The sequence below is a fragment of the Dendropsophus ebraccatus genome, chromosome 1 (assembly GCF_027789765.1).
Source record: "Dendropsophus ebraccatus isolate aDenEbr1 chromosome 1, aDenEbr1.pat, whole genome shotgun sequence".
NCBI lineage: Eukaryota > Metazoa > Chordata > Amphibia > Anura > Hylidae > Dendropsophus > Dendropsophus ebraccatus.
In genome coordinates, this window is record NC_091454.1 from 107,490,070 (window position 1) to 107,511,069 (window position 21,000).

Here is a 21,000-nt window from a genome sequence, read left to right on the forward strand (position 1 = left end):
ACACAAAGCGATCTGCAAATTTTTAGCAAAAGACCAACGATAATTTGAGAACATGTTTAAAGATCAAAATGAACGATTTCTCGCTCATCGCTTGATCGTTCGCTGTGTTTACACGAGCCGATTATCGCTCAAATGCGATAGTTATTGCGAAAATTCAAACAATAGTCGTTCCATGTAAAAGGACCATTAGAAGTGGAAGCTCTGCAGTCAGCGGGGTACACCAGAGGAGGACACCGAGGGAATGCAGACAGGTAAGGATAATATGTTTATTGTTTTATATGACATGCAGTTAAATAGTTTTGTGGAAAGAGATTCAATTTATCTTGAATGAATAAATACACTTCTGTGACATCATTGCAATAAGTACAGCATATAAATAGACACACCACTGTGACATCATTGTAATAGAGTGCGGCCTGTAAATAGACACACCACAGTGACATTATTGTAATAGAGTGCGGCCTGTAAATAGACACACCACTGTGACATCATTGTAATAGAGCGCGGCCTGTAAATAGACACACTACTGTGACATTATTGTAATAGAGCGCGGCCTGTAAATCATACCTCCCAACCGTCCCGTTTTCGGCGGGACAGTCCCGATTTTGGGGTCATGTCCCGCCGTCCCGGAACGGGCCCCAAGTGTCCCGCTTCCCAAAACACAGCTGGCCCTTTAACTACGAGTGCTCCTGGTGAGCGCTGGCAGATGCGGGGCTGTGATTGGCTGGCTCCTGTGACCGGAAGCTGCATTCTGCCTCCAGCCACAAGAGTGCGGGAGATACGAACTCCCTCTGATGAGTCTGTTCCCGGCCTCAGGAGTGTATCAGCCGGCTGCACCAATGAAGCAGGGGAACTACTCCCTGCTCCCGCCCACCAGAAGACCGTGAAGGAGGGAGAAGAGGAGCACTGCTGCTGCACGGCCCGGTATCAGGGGATGGGGGTGTTAATGAGGCCGAGCAGGAGGCAGTTTACAAGGAAGCGGTTAAGTTACCTTTGGACTCAGCACATCCCCCACCTTCTGTGCTGAGCACCCAGAGCACTGTACGGACTCAGCAGAGAAGGGGGGAGGGGAGGATGGAAGTGACTTAACCCCTTCCCTGCTGTGCACTGAGGTTAGCTGTCTGCTATCATGTCTGTCAGCCAGCTGCTGATGCTACCAGGCACTGCCAGGAGGGAAGGAGTTAAGTGTGATGAATGAGGCTTCTCTGCCTGACCAGCCTGGACGGCAGACAGTGACCTGGAGGGACTGTGGATGAAGTGCTCATTATCTGTGTATTGTCTGATGTCCCCTAAAGTCACTATAAGGAAAACCCCCTTCTCTAGGGGGAGTAATCAGATGACTTCTAATACTACTACTCCCAGCAGGCTGCTGCATTAGGCTGAGGAGGCAGAGCCACAACTTAACTTTACATAGTAGCTAAAACTCATCATGGCAGTCCAGAGGGTACAGAGAGATAATAATAGAGAATCCCTCCTGATAATAGAGAATCCCTCCTGATAATAGAGAATCCCTCCTGATAATAGAGAATCACTCCTAAAAGAGAGGATATCACCTTTAATACTGTTTCCCCACAATTCTGGTCCATGTATGTAGTTTAATCCATGTCCCTATGTGGTCACCAATAGATGTACAATGTTGCCATGATTGCGCAGCTACTGGTGACCACATATATGTCCATATGCTGTACAAACAACGGCCGTTCCACGTGAACAACTGTTGTTTAACGCTAACTATGGTCAGAAGTAATGAACATGTTCAATAACTCCAGCCGTAGGTTGTGTTAAACAACGGCCATTCAAGCTGAACGGTTGTTGTTTGTACAGCATATGAACATAGCCTTAAAGAGTTCGCTGGTGGCAGGATACGCTGTCAAAATGCTGCCACCATGCTACAGTACCTGTGAAGGTCCAACAATACCATCAATTGCACTGTATGCAACGACACTGCCGGAAGTATTCCATCTCCGCTGCGCGCATGTACAGGATATCCTGCCACCAGAGAAAGACGATCAGTACACTTTAAGTTTCACAAAGATTTGAAAAATAGGCCTTGGTACTTATGGCCAAAAGTGGGGAGTTAGAGAAGCACTACAGGAATTTTTTTTTCTTGCTTATATAATGCAACTTGGCAATTACTAGAGGTACTTTATTTATCATGCTATGCAGTTAGTCTACAGTAGCGGCATTAAAGTGACTGTACCACCAGGCCCAGGCTGAAGCACTGGAGGCGGCCGACCCACCCTTAGTGGGGGGAAACCCCCGCCCCTCTATGATAGGGTTCCATTGATTCTAATGCAGTCACGTCATGGAGGGGCTGGAGTTTCTTCCCACTAGGGTACTATTACACCAACAGATCTGACGACAGATTATCTGCCAAAGATTTGAAGCCAAAGCCAGAAACAGACTATAAACAGTGATCAGGTCATAAAGGAAAGACTGGATTTCTCCTCTTTTCAAATCCACTCCTGGGTTTGGCTTCAAATCTTTGGAAGATAATCTGTCGTCAGATCTGTTGGTGTAATAGTACCCTAAGGGTGGGTCAGCCCGCCTCCAAAGCTTCAGCCTGGGCCTTGTGGTACAGTCACTTTAAGTTATTGTATGGTGGCATTATTTAGTCATATATGTTGGTGATATTTAGATCTTTTGCTAATAGCGATAATTGGCGTGTTCAAATGGGCCTTCACAACGGGCGTATTGAGACCTAGTGCAGCCCAAGCTGTAAATACAGCCCTGGTGATCAGCAGTGTATTATATACTTATCTTCCTGTATGAGTGTGTATATATTTCTCCATTCTGTGTAGGTATACAGCAGTGTATTATATACTTATTATCCTTCTGTATGAGTGTGTATATATCTCTCCATTCTGTGTAGGTATACAGCAGTGTATTATATACTTATCTTCCTCCTGAGTGTGTATATATCTCTCCATTCAGTGTAGGTATACAGCAGTGTATTATATACTTATCTTCCTACTGAGTGTGTATATATCTCTCCATTCAGTGTAGGGATGTAATCCACAATATGTTATATTCTAAGTTTTATCACTTATCGCCAGCTACAGTCTTCAGAAATTAAAAAGATTTTTTTTTTGCAGAGGAAATGAGCCAAAGCCAAGAGTTAGCTCAGAAGGAAAAGAGATATAAGTTAAAGTGCTATACTTACCATCCTGGTCAAACCATTTTTTTCTGCAAGAAAACCAATGTGGCACTACAGTGGAAGACGTGATATGGGAGGGTAGGGGCGTGTCTTGGGGGTTAGGGGCGTGTCTTGGGATAGGGCGTGTCTTTGGGTGGGGTTAAGGGCGTGTCCATGTCCCTCTTTCCTCTCAGCCAAAGTTGGGAGGTATGTGTAAATAGACACACTACTGTGACATTATTGTAATAGAGCGCGGCCTGTAAATAGACACACTACTGTGACATCATTGTAACATACTGTACCTCCCAAGTGTCCCTCTTTTGGAGGGACAGTCCCTACTTTTGACCCACGTCCCTCTATCCCTCTTTGTCCCTTACATGTCCCTCTTTTTGACCTAGAAATGAGATCTGCATTAATAAATGTTTTATGTTGCTCTAGAATGTGTCTGGTATCTCACTGTATAATAGACCCAAACCTGCATATTATTTCATCACGTGGTGCAACATTGTTATATTCAGATGAATCATGTGACATTATGGCCCCTTTCACACATCATGTCTAGAGATGAGCGAACCGGTTCGGCCGGTATGGGATCCGGTTCGGATTTTTCCAAAAATCCGAGTCCAATCGGATTTGGATTTTTGGAAATCTGCTCCGTTTTTTGTTTTTTTTTTGTTCTTGCTTTCTAAAATGGCAGCCGCAATTCTAGAAAGCAGGAAGTGTTCTGGGTGGGAAAAGCGCTTTCCCATGATGCCCAGTACACATCCAATCAGCAGGGATCTTGCACTAGCCCACCCCCTATGTGACGTCGGTATTGCTTTAAGAGGAGCGGTCCCATGACTGCACCACGCAGTGTGTAGAGAGAGAGAGAGAGAGAGAGAGAGAGAGAGAGAGAGGGAAAGCATACTGTTAGCGGTGCAAAGAGCTCGTCATTGACAAAAAGCTGCTGGTGCTGCTGCTGTTGTGTACTACAGACTACTGAGAAGATATTGTAGGAAAGGAAAGATTAGGAAAGCGGAGAGGAGAAATATCTAGTGATTGAGAGAGAAATATAGAGAGGGCGAAAGATAGATAGATTAGGCAAAGGACAGCAAAGGGTGCACGGAACAAAAACGTGCTGTACAGATATACAAGTCCTATACTTCTGATAGTGTGTATATCACATCTGTCTTATCCTGAGAGACAAAAATACCTGGTGCAGGTGTATAGCATAATATTTTTAAAAAAGTGCTATATATATATATATATATATATATATATATATATATATAGACAATTTCTATACTTGGACCTTTCTGATAGTGTGTATATCACATCCGTCTTATCCTGAGAGACAAAAATACTTGGTGCAGGTGTATAGCACAAAAGTCTTAAAAAAAGTGCTACATATATAGACAATTTCTATACTTGTTCTATATATTACAAGTCCTATATCAGTGTAATATAAAGTCATGGCACAGTGGCAGCAGGAAACCTCACAAAGCGTTTCAGGCAGAGGGCAGGGGAGAGTCTGGCTCAAGGGGCAGAAGAGGAAGTAGCGCAGGAAGAGGGTCCATTGGCAGGCCTGAGCTTCCTTTGTCACACCAGGGTTGTGTCCACATGTCTAATTCCACAGTCCTGGAGTGGCTGGCTCACACTTCGACATTCACAAGGATCCACCTCGGACACGACCCTGACTTGGCACGGGCACACAGCAATTCCCCCATGTCCTCTATCTGACATCCTCAGCAACATCCCGCTAACATTTGACCTGCCGCCTGCAAGGGAACTGTTGGCATCTATGAGCAGCGAACTGCTCTTTGATGATGATGAGCACGTGGGGGAAGAGACAGGGGACAATCAAGTGCAGGGCATAGCTGTGTCCGAGGCGATATCAGAGCAGGCCCATGTTAGGCCTGGCAGGAGAGCAGTAGGCAGTAGACAAGAGAGGTTCAGGGAAGAAAAAGAGTGCTGCACCTCTCGGCTGCATAAAAAACATCAGAATTCTGTATGTGAATTGATCAAGCCACACTGCCCCATGTACCGCGTGCAGGTATCTGATACACATCGGTCCCTACACTAAGTCCATACTGTGCCAGTCAGTGACCACCAACCCCGCAGGCGTGCACAGTCAGGGAAGGGAGGCCATGGAACAACCCTGCAACCCCCATGCCACAGGACCAGACCAAAATATGCCACACCAAAACCCAGCCAGCACCACCGGCGGAGGAAGCTGCCCTCAAACAGCACAAGTCTGGATAAGGTATTGCACTCACCATAGCTATCAAAGATAGAATGGGACAGACAGGAGGGATTAAAACCATGAGCACTCAGGTGTCTCCTGCTAATTGCGTTCATGTGGGTCTCACCAGGAGGAGTGCAAAACACGGAGAAAAGAGAGAAACAAAATAAGGTTTCACTCCTCCTGGTGAGACCCACATGACCGCAATTAGCAGGAGACACCTGAGTGCTCATGGTTTTAATCCCTCCTGTCTGTCCCATTCTATCTTTTATAGCTATGTGTGGCAGTGTGGCAGTTTTTTAAAAAGTGCCCAGAGGATACCTGGCGCATTAAAAGAGGCAAGAGTTGCCATCCTGGCACCAGCGCCATGGCTGCCCATATGAAGCGCCATCACCTTTCCGCCTGGGAGAAATGGGGTGATAGTGGGTCACAGCAGGCCCAGGCAGAGCCGCAGTCAACCGCAGCAGGAAGCAGCAGTAGTCAGGGGGTCCTTTCACAGAGTCAGACCTCCTCTGTGGAAGGGAGTGTGGCTTCACTCCCTCCTTCGGCTGGTGGCCCCTGTGTTTCTAGCAGTAGGCAGCCTGGCATCATGGAGTCCCTATACCGGAGGCAGACATATGCACCCAGCAATCCCACAGCAGTCAAGCTGAACGCCCACCTGGCCAAGTTGCAGGTGCTCCGGGCTCTGCCGTTTAAAGTGGTGGTCTACACTACTTTTCCAACACAGCTATCCCGGCCATGTATAGCTATGTTCGCGAAAAGGTTGCTGACTCGCTGAGCCATTCAGTGAGCAGACGTGTACATTTAACCACAGACATCTGGAGCTGTAATTACGGACAAGGGCAGTATATGTCCATTACTGCTCAATGGGTAAATGTAATATGGCCGGCGGACCCCCAGCAACTTGGCCAGGGAAGGGTGATGACACCACCCCATTGTCACAGCAGGGTTCCTGTGTCGCGGTCCTCCTCCACCTCCTCCAGTAGGTCCAAAACCTCCTCCACTGCCAGTGTTCCTCCCTTGTACCACTTGGGTGTAGCGCGGAGGTGTCACGCTGTGCTGCATCTAGCCTGCCTGGGTGAAAGGAGACACACAAAAGAAGAGCTGCACCGCCTGCCTGAGACGGAAACCCTCTCTCGGAAATCCTTACTCCACGCCATCTGAAAGTTGGGACGGTGGTGAGTGACAATGGGAGCAACATTCTCTCGGCGCTGCGTCGAGGAGGTATGAGGCATGCCCCGTGTATGGCACATGTTTTAAACCTAATAGTTACACACTTTCTAAAGTCTTCATCCCATTTACAGACTGTGCTGTCAATGGCTCGAAAGCTGTGTAACCATTTCAGCCATTCACTGGAGGCAAGGGCAGGCACACCAAAAGTCAACCTGGATGCCAGTTAAGGCCCAGCAGTAGCCAACAAGGAGGCCTGCCCTTGCCTCCTTGTTGGCTACTGCTGGGCCTTACCTGGCATCCAGGTTGACTACTGGTGTGCCTGCCCTTGCCTCCATGTTGGCTACTGCTGGGCCTTAACTGGCATCCAGGTTGACTACTGGTGTGCCTGCCCTTGCCTCCTTGTTGGCTACTGCTGGGCCTTAACTGGCTTCCAGGTTGACTACTGATGTGCCTGCCCTTGCCTCCATGTTGGCTACTGCTAGGCCTTAACTGGCATCCAGGTTGACTACTGGTGTGCCTGCCCTTGCCTCCTTGTTGGCTACTGCTGGGCCTTAACTGGCATCCAGATTGACTTCTGGTGTGCCTGCCCTTGCCTCCTTGTTGGCTACTGCTGGGCCTTAACTGGCATCCAGGATAACTACTGGTGTGCCTGCCCTTGCTTCCTTGTTGGCTACTGCTGGGCATTAAATGGCATCCAGGTTGACTACTGGTGTGCCTGCCCTTGCCTACATGTTGGCTACTGCTGGGCCTTACCTGGCATCCAGGTTGACTACTGGTGTGCCTGCCCTTGTCTCCTTGTTGGCTACTGCTGGGCCTTAACTGGTATCCAGGTTGACTTCTGGTGTGCCTGCCCTTGCCTCCATGTTGGCTACTGCTGGGCCTTAACTGGCATCCATGTTGACTACTGGTGTGCCTGCCCTTGCCTCCTTATTGGCTACTGATGGGCCTTAACTGGCATCCAGGTTGACTACTGGTGTGCCTGCCCTTGCCTCCTTGTTGGCTTTTGCTGGGCCTTAACTGGCATCTAGGTTAACTACTGGTGTGCCTGCCCTTGCCTCCTTTTTGGCTACTGCTGGGCCTTAACTGGCATCCATGTTGACAACTGCTGGGCCTTAACTGGCATCCATGTTGACAACTGCTGGGCCTTAACTGGCATCCATGTTGACAACTGCTGGGCCTTAACTGGCATCCATGTTGACAACTGCTGGGCCTTAACTGGCATCCATGTTGACTACTGCTGGGCCTTAACTGGCATCCATGTTGGTGGCATATGGTGGATTGTTATTTGTCCCGTAATGACACAGCACTGCTAACTAGCTGCTCAATTTTGCAATCTGACATTGTTGCAGGCAAAAATTGTACTTTAGCTGAACCCAGTTTGTCAAACATGTTGAACTGAGAGAATTTCTCACTCATCTACTTTACAGCCACAAGGTGTCCCTGTCAGAGTAGTTATGGTAAAAAATAGTCTCTCTGTATGCAAATAAAGAATTAAAAAAAAATAAAATGATACAATCAGTAATAGATAGAGATGAGCGAACCGGGTTCGGGTTTGAGTCGATCCGAACCTGAACGTTTGATATTTGATTAGCTGGGGCTGCTGAACTTGGATAAAGCTCTAAGGTTGTCTGGAAAACATGGATACAGCCAATGACTATATCCATGTTTCCCACATAGCCTTAGGGGTTTATCCAACTTCAGCAGCCACCGCTAATCAAATGCTGAAAGTTCGGGTTCGAATCGACTCGAGCATGCTCCAGGTTCGCTCATCTCTAGTAATAGATAAAAAGTTAACAAAGAACAAACTGTATTAATAAATTGTTCTTGATTCCAGAACACTGTACATATAATAAGGGGTTCACATAGTAATCGCACATATAGTTAAGTACAAACAATGACAGACTGGTACAGGGGCACACAGGACCCTGTCTGTGAGGGCTTCCAGGGAAATCTACAAAGTGCGGGGGACAGTAGGGCAGGGGGATAGCTGCTGCGTGCAAGATGCCAGCTGTATCATTGTAGCTTGTAGCCTATTGGGAAAAGATGGGCTTGAAAGTTGATTTTGAAGGTCTTGATGGTGGGTGGGAGCTAGATATGTTGGGGTAGTGAGTTGAAGAGGCACTGACGCAGGTCTTTTATGGATCACAGATTAAGGGGCAGTATTGGGACATTAAGTCAGAGATGTATGGAGACGACAGAGGGGACAGTCATTGTTAATAGTGCTAAAACATGTTAAAACATGTTGTTAAAACATGCTACATGATATAGTAATATATTTGATTTACATAGCACCAATAACATAGCACCAAGGACATTCAGTAAACCTGCAAAATGTGCAGTGACCGATCCTTCTTTTATTCTTTCATCAGTATGTTTAAGTTCTGTTACCAATAAATGTCCTTATTTTCAGTTTTCCAAAAATAAATGATGAATCTTACGGTAGATGTCAGATAAATCTTTCTGTGTAAAGGCACCCTAAAATGTCTCTCTGATGTGAAATAGACATGGTCAGGTGTTTTTTTTTAGATGTGTGGGTCTGTGAGCTCGGAATACACTGATCACTAGATCAACAACTAAACTACAAAGGCTCAACATCATTAACTCTTCTTTATATCAAAAATACCCCAAATCTCAAACCTTTAGTTTAACAATAGGTTCACACACTGTAAAATGATGACCAAAAAATGTATAAAAATATTCTAATGTTGGAATTAGGGTAGCTTCACCGGATGCGATTTTGCAGCGAAATCTGCTGTGAATCCTGGTACTGTGATCTTCCGCTGTGATCTTCCAATTTTCATTCTGCTGTAAGTATGTAAGGCTGGCTCCTTTAACCCCCCACCACTCGCAGCATACGTTTACCTGGTCCGCGATCCGGCTGCATCTGAGGCTCCCGACTCCCATAGGTCCCGCTCAGCCAATCAGTGACTGCGGCAGGGCTGTGCACTGATTGTCTGAGCGGGATTAAAGGGGGGTTAAAGGGGTTGGCGTTACAAACTTGCAGCAGAATGAAAATTTTGCTGCGGGTATGTAACCCCATCAAAGATCACAGTACCAGGATTCGCAGTGGATTTCGCTGCAAACTCACAGCGTGAAATCCGTTCAGAATCCGGTACATGTGAAGCTAACCTAATAAGTATTTTAGACAATGAGGGCATTTCAATGCTTGCACCTGAAAACTACTGTTATAAGTCACAATTTATTTGTACAACATCACCGATAAATTCTCCCCAATGTGTGCTCTTTTCCATAGACTTTAACTTGGCACTGGCATTAAGATAAACTTTTGACATGTCTATAGTGCTGCTGAATGGAGATGATTGACAGTGGGCAAGTAAAGTACCCCCGTTCTCCTGATGGGGACTTAGTAGGGCCCCACTGCTTAAAACATTTTGCCATGATCATGTGATATGTAAAAAGTTTTTCTGACTGATTTAATAGAATAAATATTTAGATTAAAAGGCAGCTCTCTATACATATTTAGGCTTTGTTTACACTACGTAAAAGTACAGCCGTTGTTGCTGATGGCAACAACGGCCGTACTTTTACCGCGGTGGAACAATGCCTGTTGTTCTATGGGATCCCGGCCGGAGCGTACACACATCGTGTGCGCTCTGGCCGGGATCCCATACGCCACCGCAAACAACTGACATGTCAGTTTTCTGCGGCCGGAACTCACTGAATTCCGGCCGCAGAAAGACCTGTCAGTTCACACAGTGAAGCAAGCGGCTCCGGCCGCTTGCTTCACTGTGGGCTATGGGAAGCTCTGATGCGGGCGCGCGCTGATGCGCCTGCATCAGAGCTCTGCGGCTGAAAGATCGGGGTCACGGAACGGCCGGTCTCATACGCAGTGTGAACATAGCCTAAGGCTATGTTTACACCACTTGAGGGGTGGAACAATTCCTTATTTTCAATGGGATCCCGGCCGGAGCATATACACATTGTATACGCTCCGGCCAGGATCCATGCAGCGCCGCAAACAATTGACATGTCAGTTTTCTGCGGCCGGAATTCAATGAATTGCAGCCATAGGAAACCCTGTCAGTTTACACAGTGAACCGCCAGAACAGCCAGAGCCGCTCGCTTCACTGTGTGCTATGGGAAGTTCTGATGCGGGCAAGCGCTGATGCGCCCGCATCAGAGCTCTGCGGCCGGAAAGATTATCCGGCCGGTACTTAGTACCGGCCGTGATGATCCGAGCAGAAACCGTCCGTTCCGTGACCTGGCCAGGGTCACGGAACGGCTGGTTATTTACGTTGTGTGAACATAGCCTTAAGGTGATGTAATTTTTACAGTGTGTGCAGCTCACTAAAGGCTCACTCACAGAAGAGGGCTGTAAAGTGCAAGCATCTCTGAAGTAAAGGGACCGCATTCATAGAACTCCTCTGTCATCTCTCATAACTTTTATTTAACAATAACTACACTTAAGCAGGTTATATTCTATAGTATCAGGGTACCTGTCATTGGGTTTTATTAGGTCTTTTGTGCTGTTTATGCACTTCAGCAGTTCTGTTCTTAAAAGTGTTTTAGAACAAGTTCAGGTAGAACCAATTGCATAAAAGAACGTGCTGATCCTTGCAAAAGAAAAAAGTTTATACTTCCTATTAAGGTGTCAGTCATCCTTATGGTGAGATGCCAACAAATGCCAACTGCTATGTCTATAAGAAATTAGGTAGTTTCTTGAAGACGGCAAGAGGCTTATTTTCCAAGCTACATAGGAAAATGTATAGCAATATATTGTATAAAACATTACCAGGCTATGTTCCCACAAAAATGACCATTGTTTTAGATAGGTGTCTAATATTCTATTGGTCATTATCAAGACACGGCAGTCTTTTGGCATTAAAATGAGGGCCGTCCAGAAAGACGGCCATCATTTTTCCATTGTGGGAACATAGTCCCAAAGTGTCCTTGTCTAAAACCTCTGTAATGTGTAATTTTATCCATTTACAGTGTTTTACAGCATTTCTAAAGCTAAAAATACCAATTGTAGATAATATAGGTGGATACTACATTTAGGCTGGGTTCACACTACGTATATTTCAGTCAGTATTGTGGTCCTCATATTGCAACCAAAACCAGGAGTGGATTAAAAACACAGAAAGGATCTGTTCACACAATGTTGAAATTGAGTGGATGGCCGCCATTTAATGGCAAATATTTGATGTTATTTTAAAACAACGGCTGTTATATTGAAATAATGGCAGTTATTTACTGTTATATGGCGGCCATCCACTCAATTTCAACATTGTGTGAACAGATCCTTTCTGTGTTTTTAATCCACTCCTGGTTTTGGTTGCAATATGAGGACCACAATACTGACTGAAATATACGTAGTGTGAACCCAGCCTTAAAGTGGAAGAGGCCACTGATGTGGGCAATTCCTTGTGTTGAGTCCAAGACCTGGAAATTCATCCGGACCAGGCACAGAATAGAGATGACCAAGGAGCAGGGCAGGTGAGTATAGGATTGTTATTGTTTTTACTCCATCTTGGCCACATTTCATAGTAACTTCCTTTAATTGTAAGAAAAAATCTTTACTGGTTTCTAAGGCTGCTTTCACATTTACATTGTGAATTCCTATTTCAAGAGCAAACCAATGGATATTAAAGTGACTCTGTACCCACAATCTGCCCCCCAAACCACTTGTACCTTGGGATAGCTGCTTTTAATCTAAGATCTGTCCTGTGGTCCGTTTGGCAGGTGATGCAGTTATTGTCCTAAAAAACAACTTTTTAACTTGCAGCCCTGTGCCCAACGGCCGTGGCCTAGAGTATCTGTGCCCTAACTTTGCACCACCACTCTGTCCCTCCTCCCAACCCTCCTCATCATTAGGAATGCCACCGGCAGGATTTTTCCTATTCCTCTGCAGGGAAAAGTGCACAGGTGCCTTAACGATCCAGCCCATGTGCCGTGCTCAAACAGCTTATGAATAGGTAAATACCTGCCTGGAGCATTCCTAATGATGATGAGGGCGGGGAGGAGGGACAGAGAGGTTGTGCCAGCCTAATGCATACACAATCTAGGCCACGCCAGTTTGGAACAGGGCTGCAAGTTTAAAAGTTGTTTTTTAGGACAATAACTGCACCACCTGCCAAATGGACCCCAGGACGGATCTTGGATTAAAAGCAACTATCTGAAGGTACAAGCGGTTTGGGGTGGGCAGATTGTGGGTACAGAGTCACTTTAAGTTGTAAGGGATCTGTCACAACAGACACCATGGGGGAGATTTATCAAAGGGTGTAAAATTTAGACTGGTGCAAACTACCCACAGCAACCAATCACAGCTCCACTTTCCTTTCACCAGAGCTGGAAGCTGAGCTGATTGGTTGCTGTGGGCAGTTTGTACCAGTCTAAGTTTACACCCTTTGATAAATCTCCCCCCATGACTTAATGGAGTTGACTAGGTTCTGCGGAGATGTCCTTCAGATAGTCCTGCATGCGTCTTTATTCCCCTCCCCCCCCCCCCCCCGTCAAATATGATGAAGTCTGTGATGGAGGCTTTGTGAACAAAATCTAAGTTGTATGGCCAGCATGGTCGCACCAGTGATAAGCCTAAATTTTAGACAAGTAAAAGACTCTTGCTTTCTACAATAAGCTGCTTCCCCAGCCAAATGTACATGTTGCAAACATTTTCTGACCAGTCTGGAGATGGTTACCATCTTTATCAGTTTCCAATAGTTTTTTTTTTCAATCTGTCACAAGCTGGCCATAATTGATGTAAACAGATGGAGTACTTATTATGTAAGTAATCTGGAAACTATATATACAAGACCTTTAAAAAACTAATTGAATATCCACAAGAAAAAACACATCAATATCATCATCAGAAACCTTACAGCAAAAACTCTATGCTGATTTTTAGGTATTGTTTTCATTGTGTTTTGTTGGCCATGTGAACATACCCTAGATGTGTCATATCTACGAAACTTTTAGCACTTTAAAACTTGTGATCATACACTATAGGTTTACACTTCTAGTTTCTACTCCCAGTTGCACTTGCAGGCATTACGCTTGCAGCTATACACCCTGAACTGAGCCCACAAGTTGTTTGCTCATTGATCTTCTCACAGTTAGTATCTGTAGCCACACACACTTCTCTGCATTGATATACAGTTTATTGAACAAGTAGTGTGTGCTTTTGTTCCCTTTAAAAACACAGATTACTTTCCAGATGGTGGAAGTATTTTGGAGTATTTCCTTTCATCGGATGCCAGAAGAACGTAAAAATGAATATCTTAACAATACCAAGTGCTTGACCAATTAATTAAACATTCAGTCCTGTGCCCAGAAGCAAAACAATTATCACTGATCCAAAGCAAATGTTAAGAATGTTTATAGTCTTAGATCATTGAATGAAATAACCACAGCGTGTTAACCAGAGCATGCTCCAAGGAAGTCCGTCAGACGTCGGACAACCTCCTTTAATGTATGGCTTCCTTTCTTATCATGTTTCTCAGGCATGCATGTTTTGATGAATCTGTCCTAAGTAATATCACTTCCTTCAGATTTGGCATTTAACTAGTGTAAATGACAAAGGATTGCTATGTGGCGATAAATTGTAAACCAGTTTAGAATTTCACGCTAACACCAAGTGTGGTGTTATTGTTCTATCTTCTATCTGGTGGTGCACTTAAGTAGCATGTCAGTTTGTAAGTATCGCCTTACAGCATTCTCTTGGATGTTTGAGACATTTGATGACAGGCCGTTTGCAGGGTGTGAATATAGAAAATAATCGGCTTGCAGGTGTGGTGTTCTCTAAATACAGGTGCATGGGACTGACACCTCAGGAGGTGATAAATGACTGAAGACGACATCAATTAATCACAGTCCATATCTGCATCTGATAATATTCTCAATGTTCTAGTAATACATACATTGTATATCTGGTATTTTTGTTATTCTCATCACAGCTTCAGAAGTTTTATCAACATTTCTACAAGTCAGAGTCTCCATTACAAGCATTTAACACCCTGAAGGAGATGATAAGCAAAGTGTTACTCACCTTGGAGGTGATAAGTGAAGCAATTACTACAAGGCACAATACACTGAACAGGTAATTGAAAGAAGCTAATGTTTGGTCTTGCCCAAAACTGTTATATAACACTGTAAATTTCATTTGTGTTTATCTACAAAGTGTAAACCTTAATAACTTGCAATATTTGGTATTATACATGTATAACTGAATGACAAAGCTACATTCATTTTACTACTACTTGTGTATAATTCACATTCAGTTCAGGACATAACAAAATCTATTGTCATAGTAAACAAGTGAATAAATGAATGCTTAGTATAATTAAAATTAATGATTCCTCCCCCCGTCCCGTCTCTGTCTCTGGGCAGACGGCAGCCAGGGAGATATGAATATAATAGTTGGTAATTGTGATATTACGATAATTATGTATTTGTTCAGTTATTGTAAGATTAATGTTTGGAATCTGTCTTTTTGTGATAAAATAAAAGAAAAATTATGAAAATATCTGAGTATTACTATAACATGTAGCTCTATCCTTTTCTTTTAGAATATGAAATATTTCCATTTAAATGAAGTCCACTCCGTTCTCTTCTATTGTTTTATGTAAAGAATATTGGTTGTTCTATTCAGCCATTCCTACTGTTTCTGTGAAAGACAGATGACAAACAATATAGTTGCCATCACAGCCCCTGCAGATATAATCAATTTGCATGCCCAGACTTCTGATACATAGAGGCAGACATCAGTGAGGAGTGTTTGATATAGCTGGAATAGCCATTATAGTGTTTGAAAATATCCCCCATGAAATATCAATTCTGGAATATCTTTTCTAATAGCTCTGTGATGTGCTGCTCCTGTTATTGTTTATAGAAATGTATAACGATAACCATCTGGGTGTTAACAGTTGGGGGCATGTCCCTGCACCATCTATTCAATAGTTAAGAAAGCAACATTTCAGCAATCTTTCAATCCTTTTAATAAGATTTATAGATCAAATGCTGAAGCAGGTGAGATGTCTCTCAGGTGCCACGGCAGGGATAGGAGAAGGATTGCAGAGATGGTGAAGGCTGCTAGAAAGGACAATGATGTTTATCTGGTGGTTCATTTTGGCACAAATGACTTGTCCCAGAAAGATGTAAATTTGGTTAAAAAGGAGCATGTCCCGGCCGTGGCTGCAGCAGTAGCTTAGGTAAGGAGAAAAATAATTTTTACTCCCCCGGGCAAGGCAGGGAGAGGGGCGGCATCTAGTTATTTTCCATGGAGGCCACGCAACAGTAGTCATGGCCCTCTGCCTGTCAGTGCACTCTGCGGTGATTAATGACAGACAGAGAGACCCGTCAGAGACTCATAAGTCATCTTCTGCACTTTTTTTTTGCTAACGCTTCAATTTAAGGGTAGGGTACTGTACTTGTGAAGTACAGTATTGCAGTGGATTTCACGCTGGAAAATATGTTGCGATACTATGTACTGTCATGGCCCATGGCTCTGCATTCTCACAGAGTATTTTTATTCTGCTGTAAGAATGTAGTGACTGCTCAATTTAACTGCTGGGCTTTAACAAGCTACTATATTACCTGTCCACACTCCCGCCTTCTTCTCTGGCTCCAGGGTCACTGACATACCGCTCAGCCAATCAGTGGCTGTCCCAATGGCAGTCGAGGGGGGGGGCTATGACCCAATGACATCGTAGAGGGACGGGCCTACAGTGGGGATGTGGGCGTGGTTAAGTGATGCTGCGACCGTGAAGTCCCGCCCAGTTAGCACAATCCACAGATGATAGATCACTTTTTACTGGAACAAGAACCATGATGTTTGATAGAAAATAAGGTATGAAAACTGCTAAATTTACCCTTTACACCTGTGTAGAGAAGTCAGAATGCAGAAAGGGGGGGACAGTGTCACTTTAACATTTTATCACTAGAGAGCAATGAATTTACTACTCTACATTCATGCTCTTGCAATTGCTATTTTTATTATTTTTGTATTTGGTTCTTTTTAAGTTTCATTAGTCCTTTTTTATACCAAAGAGTACAATAATAAGGAATACATTTGTGGCTTGGGGTTCAGATATTCAAGCATGTCCTGGGGTATTTAGCAATACATAGTTTGGATTCCCTTCTAGGAACATATGTGGATTCATCTCTGGTTTGCCAATAGGATAAATGCGCTTGTGGTCTTATGATGAGATTTATAAAACATGCACTGCTGGCAAGACCGAAGAAAAGTCCAATGGTGCAAAACCGTTCTCATCTGTAGCTGTTCAGCTGCTTAGGAGTATTAACCATGCCATTTATGATCAATAATTCAATCATGTTCAAGTGCCTAGAATTCTTTCTTACTCTAGGCTTCTAGTAGATGACAGTTTCATACAATGTTTCCCTTATTAAATTTTTTTTTTATTTGGATCTGAGCCATTATTGCAGTTATTTCATGCAATAATTTTTATATAATAAAGATCCACGTTAGTTAAATAAAAATCCATGTTGTAATTTAGCATTAATTATTGCATACTACAGCTACAATTTCTACTTTATCTGACATTATTTGGCTAGATTCTAAAACCATAAAGAATTATTATGGTTTACAGTAGATTCTAAAGGTGCCTATACACCTTCAATATCTGTTGGCTAAATGATTGTTCAGCTGAGACATGTGTACTCTATGAGGATGGGAGGGATAAGCCAAAGCCAGGCAACTCTTGCAGTGGCCTACCTCTCTGAGAACAAAAATATTAGGTAATGAATATCCATTATGCACAATCCCTATCTCTATCAGTGGAAACTATTAGGACCTCTGTACCCACAATGTGACCCCCAAAACCGCGTGTACCTTCGGATAGCTGCTTTTAATCTGTCCTGGGGTCCGTTCACCAGGTGATACAGTTATTGTTCTGAAAAACAACTTTTAATTTTGCAGCCCTGTGTCAAATTGGTGTAGCCCAGAGTGTGTGCCCTAGGCTTGCACCACCTCTCTGTACCTCCTCTTCACCCTCCTCATCATTAGGAATGCCCCTGGGCAGGATTTCTCCTATTTATCACTTGTCTGAACACTGCACAGGCGCCTTAATGATCAAACACTTGTGCAGTGTTCAGACAGGTGATGATTAGGAGAAATCCTTGCCACTCTAAACTAAAAGCAGATGTGCCCCCATACCTGTGTGCCCACCTTGCACTGGCATCACAACATTTTACCATCTGGGTGAGCTGTACCTCGACCAACCACCTAACAAGTGACCAGTCAACCACCGTAAGGTGGCTCCATAATTGTAACACAACAAATATGTGTCATGTTGTATTACTACTTATCTGTTTGATTTCAGGTGCAGTAAATGCTTTCAGATCTTAACTTTTGATATTGGATACAGAGGTGCTTCTCATCCTTTATTGCTTGAGGTCAGTGCTTAACTTCTATTTGTATTGTGAAGTTTAAATAAATATAAATTCTTATGCGCTACAATGGATATAAAAAGTCTACACATCCCTGTTGAAATGCCAGGTATTTCTAAATCAAACCAAGACTACAGACTAGATTTCAGATTTGTTTCCAGGTTCAGGGGAAAAAAATCTAAATATCAAAACTAAAATAATGTGGTTTCATAGGAGATGAGTGAAGTTTTGAAAATTCAGTTTGCTGGGTTTGCAAATTTTTGGCATAAAATCTGCAAACTTGCAATCTGAACCTTCATGCTCAACCTCTGAACCTGCAATACTTACCTGTTCATACTTCCCCAGTGTCCTCTAGTTTCTCTGGTGTCTTCAGCCACCTCCTGCCCGCTCAGCCAATTGCTGACTGAGATGGGAAAGCACCACAACAGTGACTTGCTGAGCTGTTTGCTGCATCTTTGAAAGGAAGAGTGGGCAAAGATTGTCAAGTCTAGATGTGCCATGCTGAAAGACTCCTACGTCATTAATTTAAGGAGTTCTTAAAGTATTACTTTAAAGTGTCACTGTCGTTATAACTTTCAGAATCTAAATCAGCTGTAGATGTGATATAAAGCAAGTTTTTTTTTTTCAAAAAACGGAACAGTCAGAAAACAGGAAGTCCTGTGTATCCCAGGCCATCTTAGTCCTCACAGAGAGAGGGCAGTCATGTGACTGATGGACACATTGAGCTGTCACTCTCTGTAGTGGCCGGAAATCCTGCGTTTAGTCTCTTCACATCCAGCACAAGTCAGAAAATCTGCCTTCAGGAGACTGGACCTGGATTTCTAGTAAGTTCAGCTTTGTTTTACAGCATGATAACAAAAAATAAGAAATGTAAATTGCAAACTTGCTTTATATCACATCTACTGTTGATTTAGATTTTGAAAGTTATAACGACAGGTACACTTTAAGGCTAGGTTTTCTCTACCAGATTATAGAATAAAATCACGTCTGTCTATTGATAATGATGACTGCAAATAATCTTCATGAATATAATTTGCAGCTGCCATTATCAATAGATGGACGTGATTTCATTCTAAAATCCTGTAGGGATAACATAGCCTAAGGGTTAGCATATTTATGAAACCACATTATTTTAGTTCTTCATTTTTATTTTTCCACACTAGAAGGTTTTAGTTTGTTATTCACTTGAATTATACAGAATAGGTGACATTTAGGCTATGTTCACACTATGTAAAAGTACGGCCGTTGTTGCCATCGGTACTTTATGCGCTTGTGAACACTGCCCTATCTACTATGGGATCCCGGCCGTAGCGTATACACATCGTATACGCTCCGGCCAGGATCCCATGCGAACCCACAAATAACTGACATGTCTGTCAGTTCACACAATGAATCGAGCGTCTCCGGCTGTGGAATGTTCTGATGTGGGCACGCATTGATGCACCCGCATCAGAACACTGCGACCGAAAAAGATCATCCAGCCCGTATTGCAGTACCAGCCGGGATGATCTGTGGAGAGACCGGCCGTTCCATGACCCGGCCAAGGTCACGGAACGGCCGGTCTCTTACAGAGTGTGAGCATAGCCTAAAGGTGGAAAAAGTTCTGAAATGATTCTTCTTAGTCTGCTTTTTAACATTACAAAAACCTGGATTTTTACCCACTTTTTCTATCTATTGGTATGACGGTTTTATACATGCTGTACTTACTATATGCCATTGTATCTAACATCATGGATTTCACCAATGCTTTCTTTTTGTATGGAAGATGGTATGAATGGACAAGGTCTATACAGTGTGTTGAAGATCTAAAGTTACATTATGTGCACCCAGGACATTTTGTTTAGACCATCTTCGCAACAGACTTTAGTTGGGGCGTCTGCGGTATACTCTACAAGAACAAATTTACCGTAGATGCGGTCCATATATCTGCTTTAGATAGGGGCTCCACTTCTTCATGGTATATAATAGACCAGCATCCGGCTGGTATATATAGGGCATAGAAAAAAAAAAAAATTAAAATACAACAAAATCGTTGTTGTTGTTTTTTTTTTCCGTATGAGCAATGCCGAGGGACTCCATTGCTAAAGCGGGAGTGCTGGTGGCCAGGAGAAGGGAGCTGCTGCAGACAGAAGAAGTCTTCCCCGAGCAGGGGCAGGCTGGGGGAGATTTTCCTACTGGGCGGGTGCCCAGATACTGACGATGGTTTTATACTGGGGGATGAGCACCACAACTGTGCCAGGGGCAGTAAGAAGTGTGCCAGGAGCGCTAGGGAAAGAAGCAGCAGCTGCTGGGCACAATCTTGCCACCCATAGCCCTAGCAGCAACCGCCGTACAGCCCAGTCCACATCTCTGGGACATTTTTGTAAGAAATTGAAGACTTCATGCAGTAGTAAGTGTATGGAAAAAAGCACTATATGTTAATTTCCTGTAATAAGCATATATCGGTAATTTGTATAACTTTTGTTGGGCAATAACATACCTTTAAAAAAAGCTTTTGGCCAGACTTCTCCTTTAAAGCTTTGTGTTCAATACCATCAGGGTCTATGTGGCTAAAATAAACTGTAAGGATATGTTCAGATGTACAGTACGGAAGCGGATTTCACGCTGTGAGTTTTGCAGTGAAATCTGCTTCTACACTCTGTACTGTTATGGCCTATGACCAGGGGCATATTAACAGCTGCTGCTGCCCTAGGCACTAAACCTGAAGACCCCCATCTTCACTCACCGATTATCATCAGGATTTTCTAGTTTCTGAACATCAAATTGATATCTGATCAGTCTTAGGCCGCGTTCCTACATTTACTGTACGTCACCACATGCAGCCGAAACCAGACCCTGGTGCGGTAACCAATAGGCGTATGGTCACTAATCCTGGTAACAGCACATGACTACTGGGGAAGAAATGGGAGCCTGGTTTCAGCCACATGCATTTCTCTACATGTAGAAACATTGTCTGAATCACGTTTTTCATGGTTTTTAACGGCTAAAAACATAGGCAAATTTCCACATTGAATCAGTGATCAGAGCAGTCTGCATATTGTCTGAAGGAATTCTCACCACAGGATTGGTAGATTGGTAGGTAATGGCTTCAGGCGTCACATTTACC

General features: G+C 43.8%; 1 protein-coding gene across 1 annotated transcript in view; it reads left to right on the top strand.

Moving 5' to 3' along the window:
• CPED1 (cadherin like and PC-esterase domain containing 1) overlaps positions 1-21,000 on the top strand; it is a 178,782-nt gene that overhangs the window by 62,689 nt on the left and 95,093 nt on the right. The window contains exons 7-8 of the mRNA XM_069976564.1: positions 14,444-14,586; positions 17,828-17,900. Of these exons, the coding sequence (XP_069832665.1) occupies positions 14,444-14,586; positions 17,828-17,900 (216 nt within the window). The remainder of the gene's footprint in view (positions 1-14,443; positions 14,587-17,827; positions 17,901-21,000) is intronic.